The sequence below is a fragment of the Pleurodeles waltl genome, chromosome 11 (genome assembly GCF_031143425.1).
Source record: "Pleurodeles waltl isolate 20211129_DDA chromosome 11, aPleWal1.hap1.20221129, whole genome shotgun sequence".
Classification (NCBI taxonomy): Eukaryota; Metazoa; Chordata; class Amphibia; order Caudata; family Salamandridae; genus Pleurodeles; species Pleurodeles waltl.
The window spans coordinates 82,506,336-82,529,395 of NC_090450.1; the positions used below are offsets into that span (position 1 = coordinate 82,506,336).

The window sequence follows — 23,060 nt, forward strand, 5'->3', positions numbered from 1 at the left end:
CTAGAATCCTTCCTGGAGGTGAACTGATGATGTACTGGAGCGTAATCAGTATCTGACTGTGACGCACGGGTTCTATCTTCCTCTCCTGGAGACACAGAGTAGAAGGTTCTCCCTTCATAAAGCACCTATAATATGCGCCCGCAGAGCCACGCCCCGTCCACCCTCGAAGTAGGTATAGGAATTCCCGCCTCTTACCAGGATGATGGACAGCTTTCCCAAAACGACCCCACTGCGTTTACCGCCGATTCCGGTGGTGCGTTGTAGATGCGCAGAAGCACGAGGACATCTCCACAAAGACGCACTAGTAACAATCACATTGCCAAAGGCACACAAGATTGCTGGAGACGTTTACCCCGTGGCCCATCACGTAACCTTAGTGTACAATATAAACGGGGCGTATAAAACATGCTAGGTAACGCTTACTGACATACTCGTAGAAAATACCCCGGTTGGGTAGGCGACGATGCGCATTTTTTACAGAAACTAAACCTCAAAAGAAGCACTTCCAAATATAAACGTAGCAGGTGCCGCAGTTGAAGCTCAGCTTCTGGAAAGGACAAGCCACCGTAACTCTTGGGCTGGGCAAAGATGAAGGACGGCTCTGCGCTCAGAGATCCCATAGCAGAAAAGATCTAGAATCCTTCCTGGAGGTGAACTGATGATGTACTGGAGCGTAATCAGTATCTGACTGTGACGCGCGGGTTCTATCTTCCTCCCCTAGAGGCACAGAGTAGAAGGTTCTCCCTTTATGAAGCACCTGTAAGCTCCGCCCGCTGAGCCACGCCCCGTCCACCCTCGAAGTAGGTAGGGAATTCCCCCCTCTTGCCAGGATGACGGACAGCTTTCCAAAACGACCCCACTGCGTTTACCGCCGATTCCGGTGGTGCGTTGTTGATGCACAGAAGCACGAGGACATCTCCACAGAGACGCACTAGTAACAATAACATTGCCAAAGGCACACAAGGTTGCTGGAGACGTTTACCCCGTGGCCCATCACGTACCCCTAGTGTACAATATAAACGGGGCGTATAAAACATGCTAGGTAACGCTTACTGACATACTCGTAGAAAATACTCCGGTTGTGTAGGCCACGATGCTCATTTACAGAAACTAAACCTCAACAGGAAGCACTTACCAATATAAACGTAGCAGGTGCCGCAGTCGAAGCTCAGCCTCTGGAAAGGACAAGCCACCCTAACTCTCGGGCTTGGCAAAGATAAAGCAAGGCTGTGCGCTCAGAGATCCCATAGCAAAAAAAGATCCAGAATCCTTCCTGGAGGTGAACTGATGATGTACTAGAGCGTAATCTGTATCTGACTATGACGCACGGGTAACAATAACGCACTAGTAACAATAACATTGCCAAAGGCACACAAGGTTGCTGGAGACGTTTACCCCGTGGCCCATCACGTACCCCTAGTGTACAATATAAACAGGGTGTGTAAAACATGCTAGGTAACGCTTACTGACATACTCGTAGAAAATACTCCGGTTGTGTAGGCCACGATGCTCATTTACAGAAACTAAACCTCAACAGGAAGCACTTACCAATATAAACGTAGCAGGTGCCGCAGTCGAAGCTCAGCCTCTGGAAAGGACAAGCCACCCTGGCTCTTGGGCTTGGCAAAGGATGAAGCACGGCTGTGCGCTCAGAGATCCCATAGCAGAAGAAGATCTGGAGTCCTTCCTGGAGGTGAACTGATGGTGTGCTGGAGCGTGGTCTGTGTCTGACTGTGACGCGCGGGTTCTATCTTCCTCTCCTGGAGACACAGAGTAGAAGGTTCCTCCCTTTATGAAGCACCTGTAAGCTCCGCCCGCTGAGCCACGCCACGTCCACCCTCGAAGTAGGTAGGGAATTCCCGCCTCTTGCCAGGATGACGGACAGCTTTCCAAAACGACCCCACTGCGTTTACCGCCGATTCCGGTGGTGCGTTGTTGATGCACAGAAGCACAAGGACATCTCCACAGAGACACACTAGTAACAATAACATTGCCAAAGGCACACAAGGTTGCTGGAGACGTTTACCCCATGGCCCATCAGGTACCCCTAGTGTACAAAATAAACGGGGCGTATAAAACATGCTAGGTAACACTTACTGACATACTCGTAGAAAATACTCCGGTTGGTTCGGTCACGATGCTCATTTTTACAGAAACTAAACCTCAACAGGAAACACTTACCAATATAAACGTAGCAGGTGCCCCAGTTGAAGCTCAGCTTCTGGAAAGGACAAGCCACCCTAACTCTCGGGCTTGGCAAAGATAAAGCAAGGCTGTGCTCCCAGAGATCCCATAGCAGAAAAAGATGTAGAATCCTTCCTGGAGGTGAACTGATGATGTACTAGAGCGTAATCTGTATCTGACTGTGATGCGCGGGTTCTATCTTCCTCTACTGGAGGCACAGAGTAGAAGGTTCTCCCTTTATGAAGCACCTGTAAGCTCCGCCCGCTGAGCCACGCCCGTCCACCCTCGAAGTAGGTAAAGGAATTCCCGCCTCTTACCAGGATGATGGACAGCTTTCCAAAACGACCCCACTGCGTTTACCGCCGTTTCCGGTGGTGCGTTGTTGATGCACAGAAGCACGAGGACATCTCCACAAAGACGCACTAGTAACAATAACATTGCCAAAGGCACACAAGGTTGCTGGAGACGTTTACCCCGTGGCCCATCACGTACCCCTAGTGTACAATATAAACAGGGTGTGTAAAACATGCTAGGTAACGCTTACTGACATACTCGTAGAAAATACTCCGGTTGTGTAGGCCACGATGCTCATTTACAGAAACTAAACCTCAACAGGAAGCACTTACCAATATAAACGTAGCAGGTGCCGCAGTCGAAGCTCAGCCTCTGGAAAGGACAAGCCACCCTGGCTCTTGGGCTTGGCAAGGATGAAGCACGGCTGTGCGCTCAGAGATCCCATAGCAGAAGAAGATCTGGAGTCCTTCCTGGAGGTGAACTGATGGTGTGCTGGAGCGTGGTCTGTGTCTGACTGTGACGCGCGGGTTCTATCTTCCTCTCCTGGAGACACAGAGTAGAAGGTTCCTCCCTTTATGAAGCACCTGTAAGCTCCGCCCGCTGAGCCACGCCCCCGTCCACCCTCGAAGTAGGTAGGGGAATTCCCGCCTCTTGCCAGGATGATGGACGGCTTTCCGGGGCGACCCCGCTGCGTTTGCCGCCGATTCCGGTGGTGTGTTGTTGATGCGCGGAGGCGCGGGGACGCCTCCGCGTGGACGCACTGGTGACGGTAACATTGCCGGGGGCACACGGGGTTGCTGGGGACGTTTTGCCCCGTGGCCCATCGCGTACCCCTGGTGTACAGTGTGGACGGGGTATGTAGAACATGCTAGGTAACGCTTGCTGACATGCTCGTGGAAAGTGCTCCGGTTGTGTAGGCCACGATGCTCATTTTACAGAAACTAAACCTCAAAGGAAGCACTTACCAATATAAACATAGCAGGTGCCGCAGTCGAAGCTCAGCTTCTGGAAAGGACAAGCCACCCTAACTCTCGGGCTTGGCAAAGATAAAGCAAGGCTGTGCGCTCAGAGATCCCATAGCAGAGGAAGATCCAGAATCCTTCCTGGAGGTGAACTGATGATGTACTGGAGCGTGGTCTGTATCTGACTGTGACGCGCGGTTTCTATCTTCCTCTCCTGGAGACACAGAGTAGAAGGTTCTCCCTTTATGAAGCACCTGTAAGCTCCGCCCGCTGAGCCACGCCCCGTCAACCCTCGAAGTAGGTAGGGGAATTCCCGCCTCTTGCCAGAATGATGGACAGCTTTCCAAGGCGACCCCACTGCGTTTGCCGCCGACTCGCGTGGTGCGTTGTTGATGCGCAGGGGCGCGAGGACATCTCCGCGGGGACGCACTAGTGGCAATGACATTGCCGGGGGCACACAAGGTTGCTGAAGACGTTTTGCCCCCGTGGCCCATCACGTACCCTAGTGTACAATGTGGATTGAAGCTCACCTTCTGGAAAGGACGGCCCACCCTGGCTCTTGGGCTTAGCAGGGATGGGGCGGGGCGGGGCTGTGCGCTCAGAGATCCCATGGCGGAGGGGATCTGGAATCCTTCCTGGAGGTGAGCTGATGATGTGCTGGAGCGTGGTCTGTGTCTGACTGGGACGCGCGGTTTCTGTCTTCCTCTGCTGGAGACACAGAGTGGAGGGTTTCTCCCTTTGTGGAGCACCTGTGGGCTCCGCCCGCTGGGCCACGCCCCGTCCACCCTCGAGGTAGGTGGGGGAGTTCCCGCCTTTTTACCAGGATGATGGATGGACAACTAAGTATTTTTTACCCATGTTTCTAATTATGTATTGTATATGCAGATGTGTGTGTATAGTCATGTGTGTGTGTGTGTATAAATATATATATATATGTGTATATGTTGTCTCTGTGCCTGGCATGTTTCTATGAATTTCTGCTCTCTTTTTATCACACTTATCTACTCATCGCTCTTATGTCATGTCTCTATCAAACTATCCTCCATTCTCACTCGGACTCATCCCAAATCCCTTCGACCACTTCCATCTCCTAAATATCTCTGCCTAAGCTCATCCCTCCACCCCCACATCTAACTCACCAAACCTCACTCTACCTCTGTGACCTCCCACACAACCCTACTAAATTCTCCTGCATTCATCTCACCCTGCTACTATGCTCTCCCTAACCCTTCCACATCCTCTTTCCCCTCCGCCCCCCTTTTATTCATCTCAAGCCTTTGGATTGAGCAAATGAAGGATAAACTCCCAATTAACACTTCTGGATTTCTTTCCTCCTCGACCCCTCCATTACTCCAGTCAATCTAACTAACAAACTCTCATATCCGCAACTCAAATTAACTCATAATAATACTAAAACTGTACTCCTTATTAAATTATACTAATCCATCACTAATTCTTGTTGGGCACCGGAGTAGCGTGCTACTCATCGAAAAGCGCTTCGACGCCTCGTCAGGGGTAGTAAGCGCTATATAAATACGATTACAATTACAATTACAATTTACAATCTGGCAGTGGATATGTGTTCTTTTTATAAGATCGCAGACTTTGGGAGTGACAGTATGTGGCACTGTGTGCATGTTTGTGGATGAAGGAGGCTAAAAAAACATGATATGAGAGATTATAAATGTAAATGCTTACACTTGTTGCATCAGTAGCTAAAACAGTCCTATGATTCAGTGATTGTAAGGACATGATTGTTTTGAGTAATTTTAAAGCAACACCTTCTAGCAACTGCTCTGGTCTGAGGAGTATGGTCACATTATTATCCACTAGAAAACGTAAATTACTCTTCTGAGTGGGGTCTATGAGGGACTGGGTGGATAAATGGCAGACAATACTCCAAGAGACCCACAAGACACTGCCAACAGTAGTGTGAGTTCTATAAATGCAATTGTCTGTCAGTCTACTTGGTCTCCCTCATTTAGACATTAAAATAATTTAGTTTTTTCTACGGACAAATTCCATTGTAATGGCTTGCATCAAGATTGGATCAAACTGTGACTATGAAGCAGTATTTGCAAAGCTTCGTATTTAGCTATAACCAATCACAGCTCATAGAGAAGACACGAGTCTTGATGTAATCCTGCTCGTATAGATTGATGATAGTCTATGCAACACAAGCAAACAAAAGCTGTATCGACTGCCGATGAGGTTGCAAGCTTAAGCTCAAAAAGCTCACTCCTTTGTTACATGGGCCCTAGGTCTTGCTGTCCTGTTAATATTAATGCCAGTTGGTGAACAGGCTGAGCAATTATCCCCCTCTCTTCTAGCTTGCCACCACCCCATTGTGTTAGATAGAGCATTATCATAGCTTAACATGATACTTTTTATCTGAATACTTTTGTGCAAGTTAAAACCCAATGAAGGTTCATCAGGTCCAGCTGTACCAGATCATGTTAACTAGTAGCACCAACCAGTTATAATGGAGCTCCACAGACAACCCTTTTGACTTGTTGTAGTCAGCACTATATATGGATACTACAGCATGCCCTGCACTTGTGAAGTTTTGGTGTACACCCCGTCTTCACATTAGTGGGGTGGGGTGGGGTGGTAGTAGATGGGTTAACGTGTTGACTAGTTATGGGTATCATGCTAGCATTCACTCCTTTAATTTTTAACAGCTGATTTGTGACAGGACAGCTATATTTTGCAGCTATATTTTGCTACCTCACGAGTATCTCAAAAAAGATATAGAAGTGAAAGGTTCGAAAAAGGATCACTCCATTTTATGAAACCTTCCTGAAGGTCCACCATATATCCTTAAAAGGTAACAGAAAAAAGTAGTAGTAAGGTAATATAAATCATGTACTTACAGCATGCTCATCGTCCAGGAACTGACAGTGGGAAACATCTGTTTCTAACCTTGAGCAGTTGGTCTCCTGGATAGTGAATTCTACAAAGTATGCCGCTTTAAAAACCCACTGAAAGCAAAGCAATGCATGTTTCAGTGGTAAGCAAATAATAACCAAAATGCTGCAAGTGTCCTCATTTACAAAAGTATAAATACATTGCACTTTCAGATGATGCATACTTCTTTAAGCAAAGAATCCCCCCCAAAATATGATATATTCACTGATGCTACCTATGTGGAAAAAAATTGATTGGTTAGTGAAACAACTACTGACACTACAGCTTCTATAGCAAAGGGATATTTTTTATTTCCATGATGATATCTACTTAAATTGCCCATGATCAACTTCACAGTCCTCTAGCTACCCAAACTGAGGACTCTGAACATGATTGCTAACTGTCTAGGCAACTGGTATATTTGTGCCTGGGGTTTGGTGAATTTAAAAAATAAGGCCACTTGTCTACCATTATTGACATGAACCCCAAAATACAGACAGCTAATGCAACTTGCCTGCAAACTTGGTACTTCATTATTACTCCACTTCTTCAAACAATAAGGAAGCAAATCTAAAAATATATTATAGGTTTGATTGGTCCTTTAAGTAACAGCTTTAGTAAAAGCCTCTTAATAAAAATGTAATCGATTGAATCAGAGTCCAGAACCTAAAAATTGTACTCAATCAATTGGTTAAAAACCATCTAGAGAAACCTATGTATACCACGCAACATATTTAGTAAGTGTAAATGAAGTTAACAAATAATTTAGAAAGAGGTATCTATCATGGTATTCGCAGCAAAGACCTCAGAGAACACTTCCAACTTTTTATGTGTGAATGGTATGCTCTGAAAACTGAATTCTTGTTCTAATGTTAAATTTAGGACCACTGCACATATGGCAGATAGACATTCACTTAACATTTTGAGGAAAGAAAATTGTAAATTCCCATGTCAAAAGTTTTGGAAGTAATTTAAATTTGGTGAAAATCTGCACACCTTGATTAAAAAATTATGGAGTACCTGACTTCTATGGAAAAATATGGGCGGCATTTGTTTGATGAGATATCAAATGTAACCCATCCAATTTCATTTTTGATTCTGAAAGCATAAATGAGGGCACAACAATCAAAGGGACTCAAAGGATTTCTATCCCACCCACAGAAACAAAAGGGCTCTGAAAAACATTGAACTGAAATAATTGGAGGTGAGTTTCTTTGAAAATAATTCAGTGGTTGTAACACTGAAGGTGATGTGTTAATAACTCTGCACTATATGGAATGTTTTGGTCCGATTACTGCTTTTTTAGGTTTTCTTGACTTAAAGTCTCCAAGTGAGCTTACCTACACATTGAAGCCAGGCAATAATTGGAGCAAGGGCTCTGTGGTTCTTGATTTGAAGTTAGGTTAAAACTTCAAACAATTTGTTCAGGATGCAGAATTGTCCTGCAAGCTTTTACTGCCTACTGAGCAAAGGTACTATTGTAAGAGTTGTTTTTGATTGCTAGATTAAGACGTATAAGGTATGTATTGAACCAGTGACTCTTAACCTGTGGTCTGAGGAATTTATGAATCAAGCAAAATATTTAATGATTTGTGTATTTGATGAATGATTGTTTCCGTATTTTAGTGTATTAATCAGGGGTAAAAATCATCAAAACTGCTTAGGACACAGTCCCCAGATTCCAATAATGACCCAGTTGGGTGCCCCAAATTCCAATAATGATTCACTCGGAGAATCCGGATTCAAAAAGGTTAAGAACCACTGCATTAAACTAATATTTTTACTATTTGGATAGAAATCATATGCACTCAAACTTTAAAACTGTATTAATGACTTAAAAGAGAAATGGTTGACTATTTTATATGACTCTTAACACCCTCATTTTTCCACAGACAACCACTACAAATGAAAAATGTACTTTTACTCAATTAAATTGTATACCATATATCTACTGTGGAAGATTAAAAAGATTGTTTGGTCTTGCTAGGATTCTAATGTATGATCTTTGTGAGGCACATGGATACCCACAATAAAACTCAACTCACTGAGTTATGGTTTGCCCTGTAACATCTGCTATGAAAGAAATGGGGTGCAGATTATTTAAATTGCTGATTTTACTGATATGTGTTGGTTGTTCCGCCCTAATGTAAATACAGATCTTTAAATTTGAACCTCAATACACATATGTAAAATGTAGGCTGCATTTAAAGTTTTTTTAAATCATTCATTTGAAGTTTCTTCACTGCTGGGAGCGTAGATGCATCGTATTCGACCATTTCCTAATTATGTTGTGTGATTACCAAGCAAGACTGACCAATCAAATTAGTTGAACCCAATACTTAATTTGTGCTTGTTGTTTACGGTGCAGAGCACCGGCACTTATTTTTGAGGGCTAGCACTTATTTTTCTGCCTCAAGCATTTACTGCAAGCAAAAGACGCATATGGGAAATGAAAAAGGGTCACAATGGGAGAAAGCAGAAAGATGCCAGAGTGAGCTGAAGAGGCAGGCAGTGTCTTTAAATGGATTGAAGAGGCCCGAGATGGCTTCAGGATTACGCTGCCTCAGTATTCCGTGTTCGAACATTTAATTGCAGCAGCCGCCTGTTTAAGAGGAGGGCTTTGGGCACCAACACATTTTTATTTACAAATTAAGCACTGGTTGAACCCCACATGAAGCAGAACAATTGCATCAAAGCCACTAGGCCACCACCCCCTCTGACTAGACACCAAGCAATCTCTGATGAGCTTTTCCCTCATCACTGAAGTGAAATATGTGCCCGTACACATAGCCAGCAAGGGTCCCATCCAGGCAAATCCACATAAGAAAGACTCAAAAGAAACAGAAAATATGACAGAAAATAAAGTACTTTTGAAGTCTATGAAAAGAGAGAACAGGGGAATTGGTCGAGCTAAAGTTCCAAAACCACAAGCATTACATGGTGGCCTCCATTCCTAGAGTATCCTTCTAAGTGCTTGTCGAGTCTCGCCAGGAGATTTGTTATGATTACCTGCATAGCTGCCCTTTCTATGTAATCAATTTTGAAGTAGTTGGTGTTGTTACTTTCGTTGTTGTATGTTGTAACCATTGATTCAGCTTTTGTCTTATAACTATCTGTATCTCTGGTGAAAACTGGACAGTCTGGGCACATGCGGGAAATTAACTCCCGGGGAACTGTGAAAGAAAAAAACAATAATGAAATCTATTTATAGACTACAATTTTGCATAATATTTTATGCCCTGCTGCCCAGGCTGCTATCTACATTACATGCCTTTTACATATCTGGATCATGCTACAATAATATAAGTTCAAATTCAATTTTGTCATTTTTGTTAGATTGCAGTTCACACGCTTAAGCTCAAAATAACCCATGGAAGTATATGGTACACCATATTATTGAATGCATAATAATGACATACATGTTCTATTACATAGATTTACATGGTATCCTGAAATAAGAAACAACACTGTACCTGAACTGAGGACACAGCTGTAACTGAACAGTCGGGCTTTTCTCCAAAGTAAACTTGTATAATAGACTGCTTTGCACCGACCAAACACCTGGAGGAAAAGATATGGAATGGTTATAACCAGAGACAAGTGCAATTCTAATGTGACTCTCTAGCTGCCATGGTCCCATATGTTTTGGTGGTATGCCACATTAAGTCATCAAAGTATTCATTAATGTGAGTCTTCAAGCTCATAGAAATGAAGTTGTTGGACCATGTATCTGACAGAATTTCTCCAGTAATTTACCAACAGTAATATTTTTTGGGTAGGTCCCAAGTCTTGAGCAGCACATCTCAACTAGCTTAAATCTTTTGCAATTAAATGTTCCCACCAATCCTGCACGGGGAACAGGGTGTACCACATACATGTTTGGCAAACAATTTGCTGCCTTTTGGCACAGTTCCCATTAAAAACATATTTATGTTTCTTGTTGGAAAGTGGATTATTGGTAAGGGCAGGTAAGTACCTACACTTAGCAATAGGCCACTACTCCCCACTATGCTCAGTTAGGTCTCAATAAATTAACCCCAGCTCAACCCTTGGCAGCTTGGCCACGAGCAATGAGCCTTAATTTAGGAGACAATGCGTGTAAAGCATTCAAGTATCGCAAAACAGTAATTAAATAAAACACAGGAAACAGCTTAAAAATCTAAAACCAATTTATAAAAATAGGAACTATTTTTATCCTTACTTTGACATCAAAATGAATAGAATCAGATAAGGGGAACCAGAGATATTATTTTTCAGAGGATTAGGGCCTCATCATGAGGCTGGCGGTCTTATGACCGCCAGCCTGGTGATGGCGGTTGGACCGCCGCAGACAGGGCGGTCCGACTGCCCCATTATGACCGTGGTAGAGCCACCACGGACCAAACGCAACACCACCAGGCTGCCGCCAGCCTGCATCTGGCGGTCCCGGCGGTTGTAATCCGCCAGGGCAGCGCTGCCCTGGGGATTACGAGTCCCCATCCACCAGCATTTCCATGGTGGTTAACACTGCCATGGAAAGACTGGTGGAATGGGGGTTGTTGGGGGCCCCTGGGGCCCCTGCACGGCCCATGCACTTGGCTATTTTACCTCACCACGGCTTATAAAACTATTTTTATAAGTTCCCTAGGTGGAACATAAGGCACACCTTAGAGGTGATTTATATGTAAAAATAAGGTAGTAAGTAAAATAAGGTAGTTTAAAACTTTGGAATTACTTTTTATTCCAAAGTCGAATTTGCATATAACTTTAGTTTAAAAGAAGCCAGCATGGCAGGCCTGCCTTTAAAATGACACTGGGCACCTCAGCAATGCGCCTATGGGTGCACTACCTATGTTGGGGTCCCTAAATCTACATGCCCTGCCATATACTAGGGACTTATAGGTAGGTTGATACTGCCAATTATAATTAGCCTAATTTGCATATCCACTTTACATAGAGCACTGGCCCTGGGACTGGTAAGCAGTACACGGGGCACAGCCAAGAATCAGTAACCACCAGTCTCTGTCCAAACGGTTTGGGGTGACCAGGGCAAAAATGAGGACTTTCTTACATTTCTGCATACTGCCAACCATTAGAAAAGTGGGTTGCACTTCTCCAGCTATTCAAAGGGTTTAGAATGTGGGCTCTAAATGTAATTTGTGTCAGCACTCCAAGCACCCTGACCTGAGCTGATAAAAATTCAAAATACTTCCTTCCTTCTGCAGTCTCTCCCTTCTCTCCTGCTTTCACTGAAGAGACATTAGAGCAGGATCATTTCCAGCTGCCACTGGGACCTGAAGGAAGTCGGGGACATATGCAAAATCCGGCTGCTTCTGAGTTTCCCTGGTAGTGGGGGAGAGAGAAGGGATACTTGGGGGCAACAAGGAAGCAATACATCCCAGACTGTACATTCTCAATGGGCTGCTGAGTAATCATCAGCAACCCTAGGAACTATGAACAGCTTTTGTAAGTTATACAGTAAATGTAGTGTGGGTAATTGTTCTTCACCCATGAAAGGGACCCTACAATGTGGAAACCATAGATTTGGTGACGGGTAATTCTCGCACAATAATGCCTATAGATTTCTCACTTAGTACTTCTAATTCTTTGGTTGAATAATCATATCAAGAGTAATATAATATCAAGCACAAGGTTTTAGTTGAATAATAGCATGTCCTTTGTTTCTTGATGCATGCACTACATAAATCAACTGTTGTCATGTCGTGCAATATTTTAAGCAAATATTGGTATACATCTAGTTGAGAAATGAATGTGTGATGTTATTTTTGTGGTAACAGAATCACCAACCAACACGTTCTACATTTAAAATCAATATATATAATTAATTTACATTTTTATTTAACAAAATATATTTTAACATAGGGAGATCCTTGGAGGGTGTTATAGTAGCAGTGGTTGGATATGTATGGTGCTGGCCTTATTACTGCTCATTTTTGGCTGTAGTAACTTACACTTTTGAAAGGAGAACAAGAAGGACTTACACTCGCAAATTTGGCTCCAACCGCTATTACAAGAGGTGGAGAAATGTAAGTCACGCAAGTCTATACTTTTGAATAACATTACACCTGGAAATGGAGAATGCCCAAAAGTAGTGAAGTTACTCAAAAGTGTAAGTCACCTTTGTGAATAGCCCTGATTGTGCACATTGTGTGTTGATCAATAGTATGAGTGTGTTTCGTGTTTGTGTGTGTGCGTGTGTGTTTTGTGTGTTTGTGTGTATGTGTGTGTGCATGTGTGTGTGTTTTTGTGTTAAGGATGGTGGAATATGCAGTGATGTGGCAAGATGGAATGCAAAGTCTATCATGGTTGGTGACCTCTATAACTAGAGATGATGAAAACTAATAATAACTAGATTCTGGCATCCAAAAATACAAATTCCCAAAAGCATGTATGGAATGCAGTACTACAGGAGTTCTCTTTTACAAAAAGGTGACGGTGGGACTTTTGTGACTGGGCCCCAACACCCTACTCCTAATAGTAGAAAGTGTATGGAAGTCATAGTTATTTCCATTTGCCCTAATAGTATACATATTTTTATGGAACAGTCCTGTTTTATTTCCATCCTATTCCCATTTTACATGTTTTGTGACCAATTCACAAAGGAATGTAAGTGTACGAAAAAAAATACTAAAAGAGTGCGACTTTATAAACACCAAAATTACTTTGTGAATAGCCTCCTAGTGTTTTGGGAGAGAATCAATCATCTTTGCATTTTCTTTTCTAGCCTTTGCAATGTAGGCGTTGTGGATATATACTGAGGTAGGCAAATGACTTGCAAAAAGTTAGGAGTTGAGTACATGACAAAGTGTGCTCTGGTACAATGGTCATGATGGCAGCGAGCACTGATGTAAGTGGCTGATGACGTACACCGTCATGTGGAAGGCGGTAACTCCCAGCAGAATGTACTATGTTTGCAAGACGGCATTCTCGAATATGCTGATCAGATGGTGATGGTTGTTGTTGGAGCTAGGATAGGTACTTGTGTGTCTGTTTTTTTATAGTGTCATGTCTGCCTTCTATATGGAGGATACATAAAAGCAGTTTCATAATTTAAACCTCTCCACAAAATGCATATTTCAAACACACTTTAGGTGATGTGTACATTCTGAGCATAAATCTGTCTGCTGCAACAGTACTTGCCGTTCGATGAATGGGCCTGATGTGACAATCTTTAAAGGGCTTTCCACTTAGGACATGGCAATCTGTTTCCAGGACATCAATTGTTAGGAAATAGACATCCCGAACACCCTAGAAAAGGGATACAAATGTAATTCACACAGTGAGTGTTCAAGCTGATGAAATACCTGATCAAATGTTTAATATTTACTAAAAAACTACACTTCCAACCACATAGAGCACTTTTCACGAAAACACTCACTTATACATGTATCCATTGCAATGTGTGGCAAGTGTAGCAGTATCTGATGTGCAACGTTCGCTATCCCGGTTTGCACTACGCTACAGAACGACTGGAATCTTAAAAATCTGACATATAGATGAAAAGTTAAAATGTCATATATGTATAAGCATTCACTATAGTACAGCAGGTTGGTCAAAAGGGAGGGGTATGGGGGGGGCTCTGTGACCTGGGCACGCACCCTTAAATCCTTACGCTGCTGCCACATAACACATTTATATAATAACAAAGCGGGATTAGCTGTTTTGTTTATATTTCGGCAGCTAACGTGGTCACCCCACTAGCTTGTGCAAGATACTGGAGATGCTCTTTCAGGGAACAATGGGAAGAAAAGGTCACTCTATGCCGCTTGCTTTGGGTGCAAAAGGCATAGAGTGCTATATTTAAGGCAATTAGAGTTCCTAGCCATTCAGTAGAGCCTCTCAAACGATCTTGCCAACTGTACTGACATAAAAGTCTAAACCAGTGGTTCCCAACCTGTGGTCCGGGGACCCCTGGGGGGCGTGAAGCCTCCTCAGGGGGTCCGCAGTGGCTTAAAAAATGTAATAATATTAACAGATTAGGTCCCCAGCTTTCAGTATTAACTCAGGGGGGGGGGGGCAGATTCCAATAATGATTCAGTGGGGGTCCCTGGGTTCCAGTACTGATAAAGTGGGGGTCCACAGAAGTCAAAAGGTTGGGAACCACTGGTCTAAACCATCCCTTATGTATCTCCCACCGCTCTCACTCTCCATGACATTTCTGAAACTGCAAGCAACCTTTAACCATGCAATGAGCCCTTGTGGTCGTGGCTCCAAAATCCACAATATTCTTGCCAAGCCTGCCTGCCCTTGAACGAGGCCCTCCTCCTTGACCCCCCCAAATCTTGCCTCCATTGTCCTTTCCCCCAGCTTTCACCTAATTAAGTCTACAGTTTTGCCTTGCTCCTCTTGCCATTCAGAGGCAGCGGACTCCTGCCACATTGCACCAGCCACTCCACCCTTCATGTATGTAACAAGGTGGGCGGGGGCTTTCTTTCAGTGGGGAGCACAGGAAAAAGTGCCCTCCCCTCCCCCCTTGTGCTTTCTCTTCATCCCAACTCCCGTGAGCAGGGCCTAGATCTTTTTCTAATCAAACGAAGGTTCGGGGTCTCCCTACAGTTGTTTTAATGTCTGGGATGCACAAAAGCTTCTGAAGGACACCTTCTTGTTATGTTTTTACAACTAATTTTAATGCTCAAAAAACATATACACACATCTACTGTCCTCACATCCTTTTCATGGATGGCCACGCCTGTGACTGCTAAATATTTTGTAAAGGTTTGGCTAATAGAATCTCTGAAATAATACATTTGTTTATGTTGAGAGTGCAACACAGGTTTAGGTATGGCAGCCATTTTGGGGAGGGACGAGCTCACAATCAAAACATTAACATTAGTTTTATTGTATATATGGTCTGGATTTACTACAATTGCCAGAGGATAACCTTTTATTTTTCTGTGTGTCTCGTGAATACCTTAAACCTCCATTTAGAAAACTTTGAAGTTGCCTTTCTGTACCAGGTAGAAGTGCTTGGCAACACACATCTGCTAGTTGTCTCTTCCTCCTTCAAGTTGCTTTCTGTGTCCATTTAGTAAGTTAGTTATTTAACAGTTGCAGATAGGCCAGTCTGCACCAAAATGTGTCAGTGAGTTTTGCATATAGCAGTAAATGGCAAAGAACATGTCACAAGAAAATTTGCAACACTCAAAGAATTAGTAAAGTAGAGAGAGAAACCAGAAACATAGTTTCAAAAAAGAATTGACTACTACTTATATTGAGGAGGCATTCATTACAGTGAAACTAAAGATGTCTTGATGAACTGCTAGCAGAACAGACACGAGTTCTGGGCTTTTCTGAAGGAGACGAAGGTAGGTAATGTTCTCTAGTGCATCCACAGAGAGTTTCGAAGAGTCGTGGACATTCCTGAGAAGGAGTATCTCATAGGACTGCTTGTGTCGAAATCTGCATATTTGAGCAGGAGACAGCCCATACTCCATAGGCCTTTCGGGCCTCCTGGCTCTGCCAACATATTTTACCAGGTAGGGAAGTGTTTTCATACACTGGCTTTGTATGCCTAGCAACATATTCCATGCTCCATGCTTCCTCAGGCAGTCAATGTAAATCTTGCTGGACAGGAGGGTCTATTATTGCGGGGGCAGAAGTTTGGGCTTGGTGAAATCAATGGTTGCCTTGCTCCTCAAGACATTAATGACAATTTCAGCAACAAGTGTGAATGCCTGCAGCACCCCTGTTCCACCCGTGGCAAAAGTAAGAGCCAGCAGTTGTCAAACACCAAAACCATGCTGAGGTAGGGACAGAGTGGGAATTTTGTAGTAGATTGGACATTAGCCTACGATCAATGACATATAGGCAAGTGGATGCCACTGTAACCTTTTACCAGTCCCCAGCCATGATTTCCCTTCAGACATATCAGCCTAAGCCAAGAGTAAACTTCAATTGTGCCTTATTTTTAATTTTTGTTCATGCTTTCTATTTGTTACTCTTGGTATGTTCTATTCTCTGAAACCAGGGGGCACAGGAAACTACTTAAAAGATACAGGAGTGTAAGAGACATGCCGTGAACAAAGTAGACATTGACAACTTTCATTACAAAATTTCATCTGCTGCCAGATACCAATAACATTAAGAAGGCATGATGAAACTACTTATTAAGCTTCTTTGCCATTAAGGCACATACAAAACTTTAATTAAACAAGCATTAGCAAGTTCAATAGGTCCATCTATCGTGTGATGATGCCTGCAAACAACCGTTTTACATTTCTGTGTTTGCATGCATTAGCACACTAAATTCAGACCTACAGGTTATGCTGATGCTTGTGCAAAGAGCTAGATGTCTGCGCTGCTGCTTGAACGTCAAGATTTCATGGAACTTTAGCATACTGATCTCTGAACTAGTAGAAAAGGGTGCGAGATTTAAATTCCGCTAGCATTTATTTCTGAATATGTTATATGAAGATGAATCTTAAATTTTTATAGATCCGCCAAATATCTTGACAATATTATGTATTTATGTATTTTGGTTAATATGCCTTAAAAGTTACAATTGTACCAGAAATCTCTCTCAAAAACCTTGGTAGGTGCATCCAAAAAATTCAATACAGGCCTCAAATCGGTTAAATAAGTAATATCAATGTAAAATATCTATTATATTTTCATGACAATCCTGACATTGTAGTTACTTCATCCAAAGAAAGCACACATTACAACTCTGTGACTGGGTAGATTTGTAAATACAGTTGTGAGTCTAGAAGCAAAGGGTTATGGTTTAAGTATCTTTAGAAGTAGGATATGTCAAAAATGTTACCTGGATTAGTACAATTGGAGTGCTCAAAAGGGGTAATCTGTGCTGCATATCAGTGAATGTTTTGGAAGCTTTGCACATTGTGGCAGAAGTTGATTGCATGAACATCCTGTTGTGCGAAGAAGTTTGTGCTAATTAAACTCATCGATGCTTTAAGTGGACAATGGGAAAACATTAAGAGATTCAGGTGTGGTTTCTGGGCCCCACTGAAATTTCCATTATGCTGGCCTAGGCTCATGTAATTTTGTGAATTTTGATTTACTCTTGCTACTTGAAATTCCTGAAATTATACATGTTTGCCACAAGACACAAAAAAGCCATATTTGCAACAAAATTGCAGTGCAGGAGAAAAAGGAACAAGACGAATAACTAGAAAGTGAGCTGCTTTTCTTTGCAGCACTTGTGGTTTTTTTGTGCTTTCCTAAACGGGAAATACATCATGGCATCCAAAATGGACTTGAGGGCGCATTTCATGCTAAAATATAATGTCACGTGTCAATTTTGCATTTCGTGTAATGTTTGAGTAATTTTGTGTGCTTACACAAAAGCAATTTTCATGCACACCCAGCTAAATTATTGACTAACATTTGTAATACAACATCATATTTACCAATAGATCACAATTTGTGTTTTATGCGGCATCAAGAGAAAATCTGTTGCTGCAAGTGACTCCTGGGATTAGGATTATTGATGTTCGAATAGTTTTGCCATGGGACGATCCCGAAATTAGTAACATTCACAAATGGTTATAATGCCTACCCATATGAAGTACATTTGTAAATCAGCCCCTAAAATGGAAGGTGTAGTGCAGTAGCGGCTCGAGGCGCGTGGTGGGGGCAGGGCAGCGCGCGGGGGGAGGGGTGGTGAAGAAGAGTTAATAAATGTAAAAAAAAACTTACCTGAAAGCCCCGCTGCCGCCGGTGCCACCTCGTGCTCCTCTTGCCTTTGCCGCATGCACAGGCTCCTGCGGCCAATCTGAATGCTGCTGTCATGCTGCTGCCTGCATGACAGCAGGGTTCGGATTGGTCGGAGTGTCCAGCCAGGCACTGCGTGGCCGGGTTCGACAGAGGTTAGTGCGCATGTATGTTTGGCCGGCCTGAGATGGCCGGCCAAACATACATGCGCACTGAGCGCTCCCCCTATGTGCTCGTCATGGCCCGTGGCCGTGCCCCTCCTACACTGCAACAGTAATAAACATAGTTTATTATAGTTGTAGTGTAGAAGTTTGGCAGCTGCTGGCGCCCAAACGGAGGAGCCGCCCCTGGTGCAGTGGGACAAGTGCCCTCAAATAATGGAAATGTTTGTGGCAATGTAGGACAAGGGGCTTATCCACATGGAAAATGTTAAGTGATAAAACTAGGACACAAAATAAAGGCGTTTTGCACATTTCACTGACTAAGGCTGCGCTATTGATAATCCGGTGTTGCGTGGTTGGGGTTGACAGGCATACATCTGGGAAACAAGAATAGTGTCTTCAACAGATAGCTCCTGCCAGTTATTAAAGCGCTGAATGTCCGCAATGCAATGCAGATCGCTGCCATAAACGCACGATTTAGAGTTTGTCAGCATTTTTTGTGAATCGGCCAGTTTCCTCACAGGTGAATGATGAAATGTAGGACATTTTGAAACAGGAAACGTTGCAATCGCCCAAGAAAATAAACTGAGAGGGACGGAGTTTAACAAGAGCCCGGTAATACGCAAGGTCTAGGTAGCAGAGCTCTCTCTCATAAAGATGGCAGATGAAATGAATCTAAAGGCGAGTTGTCAGCCTCTCAACATACTGAGTGTGATAACAAGGGTACACTGGGGAGTGTGGCTGCAGTCTCTTATCAGCAGCAGTTCAAGAAATATATTCCCACAATAAGAAATTATGAAGTATAAATGGATGGTAACGTGACAAACCGATTTTTCTTAGTTTTTTGCATACATTGCTACCTCCTTTTCTAAATATATCAACAATAAATAATAGTAAAAGAGCACTCTGTGTCATTAACAGTGCTTAATTTGTAAATAAAAACGTGCTGGTGTCCAAAGCCCTCCTTGGGGCAGCGTAATCCTGAAACCATCTCGGGCCTCTTTAATCCATTTACAGCCACTCCCTACCCCTTCAGCTGACTCTGGCAGCTTTCTGCTTTCTCACTTTGTGACGCTTTTTCCATTTTCTCTTCCTCCGCCGTTCCCAAATGTGCCTTTTGCTCACATCAAATGCTTGAGGCAGAAGAATAAGTCCCGGCCCTCAAAAATATGTGCCGGTGCTCAGCACCGGAACCAGCAAGCACAAATTAAGCACTGGTCATTAAGCTTTCCGAGGTACAATGCGTGCAACGGGAACCACTTACATCTGACTGGAGGTGGGCGTCGACCACGCGGTACAGGCTGAGGATGAACCGGAACCAGCAAGCACAAATTAAGCACTGGTCATTAAGCTTTCCGAGGTACAATGCGTGCAACGGGAACCACTTACATCTGACTGGAGGTGGGCGTCGACCACGCGGTACAGGCTGAGGATGAAGCCATCATCTCGGTCTTTGTTTATCTCATCAAGGGCCAAGGCCGCTTGACGCTCGGTGGCGTTGCAGTCTTGGGATATCACCACAGGGGGGCGGTTTTCGGGGACCACGATGAGGTAGGCATTGACAAGGGACAGCAGCGCGAGACACAGGACTGCAGTCAGCTGCTTCATGTTCACGCTCCTCCCCCTTCTGAGCTGCGATTGGGTTTAGACGAACTTTAATTACAAGCACATAATAAAAGTCCAGTTGTAACTCATACTAGCATGATTTATATAGCCCTCTTCATCAATCGTGTCCGTTATCCGTGGGCTGAATCAGCATTATTTGGAGTAAATGATTTATGGGTGGTACTTAGCTAAAGCCAATTAGATTGTGTAATCGGCCTTTCCTTTGCAAAGGGTCATCCGTTATCAGAGTCCCTTCAATATATTTGTTTTGGAACATCATGATACCTTCTCTGCCCGAGTCTCCAAACTCAGGACTTTAGTGGTTTTTGGTAGCCCATAATGCGCAGAGAGAGTGTGGCAAGTGAGGCAGACCGTCTCCATGAGCCTTTGGGGAAAAATTATAAGAAGTCTAAAATAAAATGTTATTCTTTCCCTCAGGGCTGTTTGCCTGGCTGGATTGCTGGTGATACGTCTCTCCCTCCTCTCTTAAAAGTAACTTTTGGGTTTTCCCAGTGTCTCATATTGCCTGTCCAGCCATGAGTGGACGGGGCGGGAGACTTTTATTATGGGATTTGAGTAGGGGCATTGCCCCCGAGCCTTCCCTTTTAAGGGTGTCTTGGTACAAATGTCCTGATCATTGGCCAACCAGTGTTGGACATGCGCTGAAGGAATACATGTGGCTAGAAATGCACATTCTGGAGGAGCCCTGAACATTCAGTGTTGACCTCATTGGGGAAATACCTAAGGTTAACGTTCATTTTGATCTTCTAGAGGAGTGGCCAAGATGTTACCAGAAACTCTCAAACATTGGGAGCACACAGAAGGATCTGAACGTTTCTAAACTGAAACAAAGTAGAGAGGCTGGCGCCCAATGTAGATAAACAAAGACTAAGAATTGAACCATGCTTCTTTATTGTGAGAGAGAAGTAAGGGGGACCTTATCGTATATCTCTTTACTGCATCAGATCTATGAATCAAGAATCGGAAGGGATGCAATTATTGATTTACTCCCACCGCCTCTTATTAACACTTAAGCAGGCTCCTAAATAGACAAATTATAAGAGGGATTTGGCCTAAACCTGTTTCCTGCCTGAACAGTTTGTAAGGATTGAAAGCCATATACTCAGTGTTAGTTGTGTTAATAGATATGAAATCCTAGCTCCAAATGTCTCACATCAGCAGTAGGAACTGCTGAGGGAACAATTGATCAGTGTCTATAGATCGACCCAGGCAGGCTTAGCAAAGGGTAATCTTCTCTACAGTGACAAAGTAGCAAATCCTACAGTAGTTTTGATGGTTCCCAAAACAGAAGCATGGGGTTTGCTCCTGTGCTCCTCATTAGTAAATTACTTCACTGGACCAGCAGTGCCTCCAACAAAATGTCCTTTAATTCTGTGTATAAATCAGCAAAGACATACATGAAACATACACAATATCTTACACTTTGAGTAAATCTCCAATGTGCCTTTGATTATGTGACTCTTATTATCTGATCAAACACTGTCACCGCTCTTCACATGCATCATCTCCCCTGCCACTACCTTTCTACTCTTTCTGTGATAATGCTTATGTCTTCAATATTATTCATTAGTTATTGTAGCAATATTTTTACATGGAGTCTGGCATTAATCTACTTAGTTTCCTTATTTGGGCAGTCCATAGCAGGAAGTATGTAATTACTTTCTAAGTTGTTCAACTTGATTATCTGGCTTCCTACAACAGGAGATGGCATGATGTGAAAGTATCATTTGTATCACTGCACGCCCAAGTTTTCAAGAGGGCGAAAGGTGAAAAGTTTGAAGTGGTTTTGTAAGAAGGAAAATCTGTTGTAGTAAATAAGAACCCACTTCAAAGAACAGCCACAATCCTTGTCAGGGAGTACCACAAAAGTCACTAGGTAAACCTGCGCTTAATTGTAAGATATTGGTTTGTTGGTTGACTGGGGTGTAAGCCCTAGTCAAGGACCAACCACAATCCTTATCAGTATAAAACACAAGCAAACCCCAAAATTAATCTGTGCCCAAACCCCGGGTAACTTGGAACAGAGCAGTGAGGCAAAGTGTAAGTATTTGTGGCACACTTGAAACAGTAATGCAGTGAAAACACACAACAAAAGGAGCCCACGACAAAGGTTAAACAATGAGGGTTGGTTTTAATAAATAAAACAAAGCCAAAATGACAGAAATTCAATCAATAGACCCGGAGATATAGAATTTTAAAGTTTTAGTAAAAATAGCACCAAAAGGCACAAAGTGCTATTGGGAGATTTCTGGTTGTTGCAGACCGGGACAAAGTCACAAGTTCAGGCCGATCACGATGGAGTATGAGCCAGCTGAAGGGACTCAGTTCGGTCGCTGATTAAACTAACTTAAATCCGGGTTGTGGAGCATTTCATGTATCCATGTCGAAGATGAGTCACGCAGCTGAGGCGATGCTTTGGTCCTGATATGCAGCAAGTCTGCGGTTCGAGAATCTGTTGTATTGATGTCGAGGATCCCATTGACGGGGCTTGTGATGCAAAGGCCAGTGTCTGGGATGCAATGCACAATTGAGGTGATACGTCAATTCTGAAGACCGGTGAAGCTTTGATGTGGCGGGTCAACATCTCCGTCAAAGTTGCCATCGACAATGACAGATGCAAGGATCTGTTCTTGAAAAACGTTGTGCAGCAGCAGTTCTGAAGGCGAGGCATCAAACCCAACATGTGGGATATGGCAGCGATGCGTGCCTTTTGCAACCACTCCAATTCACACAGTAGTCGCAATGCGTTTGTTCTGCTTTGGGGTGCACCGCTCTGCAAAGGAGATGCGTTGGTTCTGCTTGGGATGGAGTCGTCAGCAGAGAGTATGTGTCAGTTCCACAGGAAAGCATCTTAGGAATGGGGTGGGCCCACTTGGAAGGGTAGACTCACAGATGGCATAGTCCAGGTGAGGAAGCAGGGTTGTTGGAAGTCTGTCATCTCCCAGTGACTTCAGATCAGGAGGCTAGCCAACTAGCCCTTGGAGTCACTCTGGGTTCTGAGTTCAGGAGAAGCAGGTCCAGTCTTTCTCACCCAGGCAAGAGTGCAGCAGGTCAGGACTGCAAAGCAGGAGTCCAGCAGAGTGCAGTCCAGCAGAGTGGCAGTCCTTCAACAGCAGAGCAGTCCTTCTTCCTGGTAGAGTATCCACAGGTCTAGAAGTGTACTGAAATGGTGGTGTCTGAAGCCCACCTTTTATACCCTGGTGCCCTGGTTCTGAAAGGTGGGAGAAATCTCTAGATAGTGGTTTGAAGTGCA

General features: G+C 43.6%; 1 protein-coding gene across 1 annotated transcript in view; it reads right to left on the bottom strand.

Moving 5' to 3' along the window:
• LOC138265426 (fetuin-B-like) overlaps positions 1-19,877 on the bottom strand; it is a 39,741-nt gene extending 19,864 nt beyond the window's left edge. The window contains exons 1-5 of the mRNA XM_069213124.1: positions 19,571-19,877; positions 13,488-13,595; positions 9,821-9,908; positions 9,357-9,520; positions 6,314-6,421 (exon numbers count right to left, since the gene is read on the bottom strand). Coding sequence (XP_069069225.1) covers positions 6,314-6,421; positions 9,357-9,520; positions 9,821-9,908; positions 13,488-13,595; positions 19,571-19,789 — 687 coding nt within the window. The 5' untranslated portion in view covers positions 19,790-19,877. The remainder of the gene's footprint in view (positions 1-6,313; positions 6,422-9,356; positions 9,521-9,820; positions 9,909-13,487; positions 13,596-19,570) is intronic.
• Positions 19,878-23,060: the final 3,183 nt, after the last annotated feature.